This window comes from Podarcis liolepis, assembly GCF_965112155.1.
Source record: "Podarcis liolepis genome assembly, chromosome: 12".
Lineage (NCBI taxonomy): Eukaryota > Metazoa > Chordata > Lepidosauria > Squamata > Lacertidae > Podarcis > Podarcis liolepis.
Genome location: NC_139563.1, coordinates 696,694 through 705,662, shown reverse-complemented (window position 1 = coordinate 705,662; position 8,969 = coordinate 696,694). Strand labels below are relative to the sequence as shown.

Sequence of the window (8,969 nt, the reverse complement as noted above, 5' to 3'; positions counted from 1 at the left end):
TTTTGGGATAATATTATTTTTGTTTCCATTCGCCTCCAAATAGTGTTTCAGTCTTTAAACTTGATCCATTTATTCCAGTGAGTCCCCTAGGTACTACTGGCACACCCTGTCCTTCCTGTTCACCATCCAGGAGATCAACCGGGATCTCAGGCTCTTACCCAACATCACCCTTGGCTACAATCTCTATGAGAACTATTTTGATGCCAGGATGACTTCAGATGCCATGCTAGAGCTGCTTGCAAGCAGCGGAAGAAACATTCCCAATTATCACTGCGGAGAAGAGAATCCCCTTCTGGCTGTACTTGGAAGGAGTGATTCTGACATCTCAAAGGAGATTTCCACCATGTCAGGCATCTACAAAATCCCACAGGTATGAATGGCACAGGGGGCATGGAGGGACACAGGAGGAAACTCTACTTTCTCCTGGGGGGAGTTAAGGGGGGAAACCCTGAGCTATGTGCTGGCCACCCGGCCAAGGCTTCTCCCACCTGCCTTGCCCCACCTTCCAGCCCTGAGCTGCTGCCATGGACATGATCTGCATGTGTCTTTTAGCGAACTGAATCAAGAGAAAGATCATGAGTCCTGCGGTGGGGAGACTGGGTGCATGAATTCAAGAGTGCTCAGTTCATTTCTGGTTGCTGGTTTGCTGAGGGTATTAATATTGTTCCATAGATTATACATACGGTACTATTTTGTTAATCTTATAAGGTTACTTTTGTTGAAATTGTGCTGTTTAGCTTATGAGTTGTTTTGTTAATAGTTTTTTTACAGAGCGTAAATGCTTAACTGATGGTTTGTAAATTATTCTATACAATTTATGTTGCATTTGTGATGTTCTATTACGTTTTTGCTGTTCATGAGCCGCTCTGCGATTTTGTAAATGAAAAGCAGCACAGAAATATAATAAATGAAGTGAAATCCAACACTCTTTTTTGAACGTACAGAGCCTTTTCCTCCTTGGCCCCCACCTGACAGGCAAAGTACTGGCAAGGGGAACCAGGCAGGCAGGGAGCATCTTTAACCCTTCACTTCTTAGTATCAAGCAAAACAGACAGAGAACCACAATGTATGTTCCCTCCAGGCTGGAGCTGTTGCCCAGTGTGCCCCCTCCTCCTTGCCCAACTTGCTTTCTGCATATCAGACCCCTCCTGCTGCCTACGGTGGCGGCCAAGGGACCCCTTCTGCCTCTGGGTCGTTTTCTGCTCAGTGATGTGGGTGAAACGCCTGGTTTTAGAGGAAGGAGGAAGATCTAGCAGGCTCCCAAGGGACCTAGTCTCAACTGGCTCAGATCTTGTCTCCACTGCATCTGACTCCTGTCTCTCTTCAGGGCTGGTGAATCTGCTACCTTGCCCTTGTTCCTCACCTTCCAACATTCCCCAGCTCTTTTTGTCTTCTGGGCTGTGTCCTTTTCCCACCATCACAAACCTGGCTCCATGCTGTCTTCCTCTGCCCCCTCCCTGAAGACTCTTGAGGGTCTCCACCTCCTCTTCTCATCTGAACAGTTCCTGAAACCACCAGATATTTTGGAATAAAACTCCCATTAGCCCCACCAGCACAACTGTGGTTAGATATTAATCATTTCGGATTACTAAATATCTATTCCCTTCCTGAAAGCTAAACAATTACTCTTTCCTTTCTTCACCAGCTCAGTTATGGCTTCACAGCCCAGGTTCTTGAAGATAAAACACAGTTCCCTTTCCTCTACCAGATGCTCCCCAAAGAGGAAAGTCTGTTCCAGGGGATCGTGGAGTTGCTCCTCCATTTCGGATGGAACTGGATTGGTCTCTTGGCTCCAGACAATGACAGTGGAGAAAAGTTTGTGAGGACTATGACACCTCTGATGATCAGAAGAGGGATCTGCATTGCCTTGTCAAAAATATTAGCAGAAGAGGATTTAAAGCAACTGCTGAACCCAAGTGATGATCTTTTCAACTGGAGACAAGCCAGGGTATTTGTTTGCTATGTAACTGATACAGTGAGAATCATATTAATAATGGAAATATGTATGTATTATGAGAAGGAAATAGGGGCCAAAGTCTGGATCACAACAGCTTTCCAGGACATCAGTGTTAGCTTGACTTTCCCTTGTACATTCTTCCAGTACATTCATGGTTCTCTCTCTTTTGCAATTAAGACCAGAATAGGGAGCACCAAACGTGGTGATGATGGACCACTGTCCAATCTTCTTTTCTATTTTTTGTGGGAAGCATTTCACTGTTCATATTCCAAGCATGTGTTATCCCCGAAAGGCCGGATAAGATGCAGAGAGAAAGAGGAATGGGGGGCTTTGCCCCAAGGGGAGATTGAGAGAGTCCTGTCTGCAGACAGCTATGGCACTTACATCAATGTTCAAGCGGCAGCCCAGGCCTTAAATGCTGCGTTTTCATCTAGACCACGGCGGATGATGGTGGTGGGAGAAGGAGCCGAACGGGAACAGGGAAGGCTTCAGCCATGGCAGGTGATTTTATTATCTTTTGCATTAATCTTATTTTGGAGAGCCACTTGCTCCAAGTGAGAAACAATGAAATGCTGCTGTTTTCCTTGTCATTCCAGCTCCACCTTTTCTTAAAAGAAATCCAGTGTTTGAATACTTCCAGGGGCACAATGTGTTTGGATGAGAATTGGGAGCTGCCTCCTGACTTTGATATTCTGAATTGGGTGATGTTTCCCAATGAGTCTCGTGCTCTAGTGAAGATTGGCAGTGCAAGTAGAGAGGCATCTACTGGCATCAAGTTCACCATCAACCCAGAAGCCATTGAGTGGCCTGAGAAGTTTCACAAGGTAGGGGATGTTACCGAGGAAGAAGGCTAGGAGATCCTGCTCATGCTCTTCCTGGAGCCACTCCTGCCAAAGGGGGACCAATGGTGTCCTTTCCACCCAGTTTCAGCTGCCAGCGCTGCTCCTTCTTGCCACAGCAGCTGAGAGGGGAGAGGAATCTAGAGGCTCAAGAATGCGCTAGCGCCCAGGCATCCTGAGAAAAGGCAGACTATGTTTCCCAGCCAGGTCCCTGTCTGTTCACCTGGGAAGGAAAGAAAGCAGCAACCGGAACTCTTCTCCCCCTCTCTGCACTGTCCTCACTTCCGCCACTGAAAAGGATATATCAAGAACTCTGGCCAAAAGTTTCAATATAAGGAGTAATTCCTACTCAAGAGTTGAAATGAAAAACGTGTGTATTATGCTAAGAATAACAGTTTGAGGCTAGTAGTAAATTTAAACACTACGTGTAAATACGATAGTTTTAAAGTAATGGTAAGTTTGGATACAACGTTGAAGTACAAAAATAATGTAGTTTCAAATATACAGTGATATAGTACAAAGGTACATGAACAACAATTGTTTTATACGAGTCTCAATAGCAGTCAAAAAGAGTCCACATATATGAAATCAGAATAAGGAATAAAGAATAAAGAATAAAGGATCAAATGGGGCCAAAAAGGAGTATCCGGAGTGTGAATCAGATGTACGACTCAGTAGTGGTAACCAGGACAGGGCCCTGTTTCGGAGTACACGCCTTCTTCAGCTGGTAATATCAAAAAATATGTCAAGATGGATCAAGGTGCTTCAATCCATAGATCATAAATATAATAAATTATATACATTCTAAAGTATGTTAACACATATCATGATATTTGGTTCCATACCTCGGTTTTTTGACGACTATAAATCTGTTGGAAGTCTGTATCATTTAGTTCTTTTATGTTTCTTTTTCGACATGCGTCTAGAAATAAGGATTTCCAAGAGTTATTATTTCCAGTCAAATTATTTGTGAAAAACGGACATCAGTTCAGTGTTTTCTCACCTTAGATAATTGCATCCAAGTTTTCTTGCGTTTCTCTGGCGTTTTCTATTAGGGAGTGAAATCATTGTCTTATATGTGTGTCTGTGGGGGAGCATCAAAGTAGGCTGGTTTATTGTAAACCCCAAATCTTACACCCAGGAGTTTGCACCCTGTGGTTTGGCATGTGGTAGATTACCCGAATCCTAAAGTTTGGCAAAACCACATTAGAGAGCTGGTTTCAGGTGTGCAGAATCCTCAGAGGCAAGAAGAACAAATAGTACATATTTTATGGCTTTTTATTTAGTCATCTTGTTGCACGACAAAAGATCCATGTCTTCACGCATAGGAGACATTGGCTACTCTGAGTCCCTCTTCTTCTGTCCCCAACAACATCCTGAAATTCTGCAGGAAGTCCCAGGAGTCATATTCCTTCGCATCCTTTATCCATGAATGTGTAGGGACCTATGAGCCCTTGGTGAGGGATGATCTTCCAGACAAGGCATAGGCAAACTCAGCCCTCCAGAAGTTTTGGGACTACAATTCCCATCATCCCTGACCACTGGTGCTGTTAGCTAGGGGTGATGGGATTCGTAGTCCCAAAACATCTGGAGGGCTGCAGGTTGGGGATGCCTGCTCTGGACTCTCCAGGGAGATCTCTGCTGGCTGCTCTCTAACTCCCCCCCCATCTCATAACTAGGCATTTCTTCACGCAGCTCTAAAGCAGCTCTTACTCCTTCTTAAACTGCTGGGGGGGGGGCCCAGAAGGACAGACTTCCCGCTCCTTCTCTTCTTCCAAGCGGAGCTAAGCAGACTGTGGGGACCCTTCCAGCTCTCCTCTCCAGACCAGCACCTGACACCTGGACAGACAATTGGTACAAGAGGAGCAGGCAGTTCCTCCCAAAAATGCACAATAAAACCTCAAATATTTAATATTTCTCTGTACAGGGCTGCCTTCTAAAAGTAAGTTATTTATTTATTTCCTAGACATCTAATGGGAGGTCGTTCCACAGGGAGAGTGCCACCACCGAGAAGACCCTCTGCTTGGTTCCCTGTATCCTCACTTCTTGTAGGGCGGGAACTAGCAAAAGGCCCTCGGAGGAGGACCTCAGGGTCAGGGCTGGATAAAGGGGATGGAGACATCCTTCTGGCATACTGGGCCAAGTTCATTGAGGGCTTTAAAGGTTAGCACCAACACTTTGAATTGTATATAAATGTGTGATATTAAATTTGAATGAACAAACCTTCTGTGCAGTAGGTGGACAGGGTCAGGGGGACAAGAGATCCTGTTGGGTCATTTCCAAACCATGTGGGTGAAATCCAGACACACAAATACCCCTAATACACCTACTTTCCCTCTCCCTGTATCATGTTTATTGATTCTCCATGCACCTTCTTATCTTCATGGTTAGGCCGTGCCTCGTTCCAGGTGTAGCAAAATATGTCAACCTGGATTTGCAAAGGTGGTTCCAGAAGGAAAGCCTGTTTGCTGCTATGCTTGTGATCCATGTGCGGAAGGAACCATGTCCAACCAAGAAGGTGGGTGAGAAGGATTACAAGAGAGGAAGCATTTTTGCCCTTTGCAAAAAAGGAACAAAGAATTTCTTGCCACTCTTTACCTCTTTACACATTCTTATTTCTGGAGCGCAGGTGGTCATGGATGTAAGGGATGCTGAAGCCACTCTTTTCCTCTTCCTCAGATGCAGAACGTTGCACCAAATGCCCAGAAGATCAGCATCCAAACAAGGTCAGAGATCAATGTGTCTCCAAGATTATCACCTTCCTGGCTTATGAAGACCATCTGGGGATCACCTTAGCTTCCACTGTCCTCTTCTTATCTTCTACAGCAGGCATTGTGTTAGGAATCTTCATTAAATACAAAGAAACCCCAATAGTCAAAGCCAACAACCGGGACCTCTCCTACATCCTGCTCGCCTCCCTTCTGCTTTCCTGTTTGTCCTCCTTCCTCTTCATTGGGCAACCAAGAATAGCGACCTGCCTTCTCCGACAAACGGCCTTCAGCATCGTCTTCTCCGTTGCTGTTTCTTCTCTCTTGGCCAAGACCATCACGGTGGTGCTGGCCTTCCTGGCCACAAGGCCAGGGAACAGGGTGAGGAGATGGCTAGGAAAGAGTCTGGCCAACTCCATTGTCATCTCCTGTTCTGGTGTGCAAGTTCTCATCTGCACCATCTGGCTGGGCTCTTCTCCCCCATTCCCAGAGCCCGACATGCACTCCCAGGCGGAAGAGATCATCTTGCAATGCAACGAAGGCTCTGTGGCCATGTTTTATGTTGCCCTCGGCTACCTGGGCTTCCTGGCTGCCATCTGCTTCACGGTGGCTTTCCTAGCCAGGAAGCTGCCTGGCTCCTTCAACGAAGCCAAGCTGATCACCTTCAGCATGCTGGTCTTCTGCAGTGTTTGGGTGTCTTTTGTGCCCACCTACCTGAGCACCAAGGGGAAGTACATGGTGGCCGTGCAGATCTTCTCTATGTTGGCCTCCAGTGCTGGGCTCCTGGGCTGCATCTTCCTTCCCAAGTGCTACGTTATTGTGCTGAGGCCTGATCTGAATACAAAGGAGCACCTGACCACAAGGACTTAAGATGTCATCGGATTGAAGGAGCCAAACCACTGAGCCAAAAGCAAAGGCAAAACAATTCAGGAACTTTGAGGATAGGAGATTCATTTTTTACTGTTTTATTCTCTGGATAGAGACTGTGTTCATTTACACTCCTGTAACGGAGCATGAATCTCCCAATCTTTATAGTTACAGATAGGTAGCCGTGTTGGTCTGCCATAGTCAAAATAAAAAAAATTCCTTCCAGTAGCACCTTAAGGACCAACTAAGTTAGTTCTTGGTATGAGCTTTCGTGTGCATGCACACTTCTTCAGATACACTGAAGAATACACAAATACACAGTGTATCTGAAGAAGTGTGCATGCACACGAAAGCTCATACCAAGAACTAACTTAGTTGGTCTTTAAGGTGCTACTGGAAGGAATTTTTTTATTTTAATCTTTATAGTGTAATTGACAGAAAAGGATTGGATATAAATGCAATAAGATAATTAAATAAATACTAATTTTTGTGGATAATATTATGTTGTTTTCATTCGATTGGGAATAGCAGTTTACATACTGTCTTGTATATTGTTTACTACAAATGTATGTCTTAATTATGCTTTCTCAATGTATTTTTAATTTTCCTTATTCTACTTGTTGATTCAGTGCAATTCTGATACAATCAGTCAGCTGCCAAAAGACCTGGGCTTGGCTCTTTGAAGGCATATGAATGTTTTCTTTGAAGCTTGAGAACACTAAGAAAAGCCAGGAAAGGAAGGCGGGGGGGGGGGGGACAGACAAGGTGCTTTGTACTCTTTTGTGGTTTTCAAATGCTCTTCTTTCTTCTTGCCGTCCCCTCAAAATGAAAGAGACGTGTGTAGCTGTTGTTATGTTTTCTGTTTGCTACTTCGGAAAAGAAGAGGGAGGCTTTTGATTTATGATCAACAAGGAATTGAACAAGGTTTTACTTTGCTCTCCCCCCTTGACCAAGGCTGAATGGACTTTATTTAAAATTATTCCTGGACTAGACTAGGAATGCTGTTGGTGCACTGAAAAAGAAGGACCTGCTGCTGAATGTATCTGGCAAAGAGGCTGAATTTGAGAACAGATCTTGTCTTTAACTGTGTGCCGAGAAAGAACTCCAGAGAGGAATTTTAATGGCGGAGTATGGATATGCATTCTGTGAGTTATTTACGGCTGCAGCTCATACCCTAGTCAGTAAACAGCAGAAGGAACGGAATGTGACCTTGTGCCGCCCAGATAAACACTGCAAAGAACTGAGCAATGGAAGATCATAATGATCTCTCCCAGCAGACCAGGTCTGGAACAACAGTGTACATCAAGGACTATACATGCAAAATGCATTGGCCATTTATAAGATGGTGGGAAAAGCAGCCAGCTGGAAGAATGGTGTAAGGGCAAGTGAAGGATTTCAATGCGACTCTAAATAAGAAAGGATGCAGCAATGTGAGGAAATGATGATGATCCTATGTTTGGAACAGGAGCCGGAAACCTGATTTTAAGAAATTGTATTAATTTAATGTGGTTTGATTTGTATTAATTTGGGAAATTAATAAAAATAATTTAAAACAATGAACAACAAGTGGACTCTTTATTACTGCGTTTGCAATTAAGATTAAGCCTATTTGGGAAAGAACTACTTTTGCCATTTTTATGGACGGTTATTGTTTGTTTACAGAGAGCTGCCTGCAGGCAGTGGAAGGAACATTCCCAATTATCACTGTGGAGAAGAAAATCCTCCTCTGGCTGGAAGGAGTGATTCTGACACCTCAGAGGAGATTTGCACCATGTCAGGCATCTACAAAATGGTATGAACTGGACAGAGGCCATGGAGGGACACAGCAGGAAACTCTACTTTTTCTTTGGGGGAGTTAAGGAGAGGACAACGGATGGTTCTCGCTTGCTGGAAAGGGCACCTGGGATCTCTGAGATTCCCCTGGCAGACAACAACTTTCCTGCACTTGGGGATCCAGAAGATCCCTGGTGGGCGGGGCTTGTGTGTTTTGCTCCAGGATCAGCCTCTCCCTTCAGGGTCTGTTCCCTTAAAAATGTCCATTAAGAGGGACCAGCAGCCACTTGCTTCTTGCCTCAGACTGGCTTCCTGTTGTATTTAGTTTCTCTCTGTATGCTATATTGTTACAGCTACAGGTAGGAAGCCGTGTTAGCCTGCCGTAGTCAAAACAAAATAAAAAAATTCCTTCCAGTAGCACCTTAGAGACCAACTAAGTTTGTTATAGGTATGAGCTTTCATGTGCATGTACACTTCTTCAGATACACTGAAACAGACTTCTGAAATAGATAGACTGAAAAAGTGTACATGCACATGAAAGCTCATACCTATAACAAGCTTAGTTGGTCTCTAAGGTGCTACTGGAAGGATTTTTTAAATTTTTTATTTCGACTATATTGTTACATTTTTCTTTATTTTAAAGATTAGCTTGCGTGAGTCACTTATTTTTCTCAAAGAAAAAGAAACCGCTGAGGAAAGGTGTGGGACACCCTAAACTTGGGTGGGCGAGGGGATATTCCCAGTTTGCCAGGAGATTGGTTTTGTTCGCACAAACCCCACCCTCCACAACAAAAATGTTCCTCTCTAACCAGGCCTTGGCTGATT

The 8,969-nt window shown here is 44.4% G+C and overlaps 1 protein-coding gene across 1 annotated transcript; it reads left to right on the top strand.

Moving 5' to 3' along the window:
* Positions 1-276: 276 nt before the first annotated feature.
* LOC310689321 (vomeronasal type-2 receptor 26-like) lies at positions 277-6,418 on the top strand. Its single transcript, XM_083466882.1, has 5 exons — positions 277-370; positions 1,646-2,458; positions 2,554-2,781; positions 5,188-5,314; positions 5,476-6,418. The coding sequence occupies exons 1-5, from the start codon at positions 344-346 to the stop codon at positions 6,372-6,374; spliced, it is 2,094 nt and encodes a 697-aa protein (XP_083323008.1). The 5' UTR covers positions 277-343; the 3' UTR covers positions 6,375-6,418.
* Positions 6,419-8,969: the final 2,551 nt, after the last annotated feature.

What these genes read in the sequence shown, in the direction of transcription:
- LOC310689321 (XM_083466882.1), top strand. Translation starts at nt 344, where the DNA reads ATGTCAGGCATCTACAAAATCCCACAG. An exon ending in GAAGGCTTCAGCCATGGCAG is followed by an intron (nt 2,459 to 2,553) that starts GTGATTTTATTA and finishes TTGTCATTCCAG; the next exon opens with CTCCACCTTTTCTTAAAAGA. An exon ending in AACCATGTCCAACCAAGAAG is followed by an intron (nt 5,315 to 5,475) that starts GTGGGTGAGAAG and finishes CCTCTTCCTCAG; the next exon opens with ATGCAGAACGTTGCACCAAA.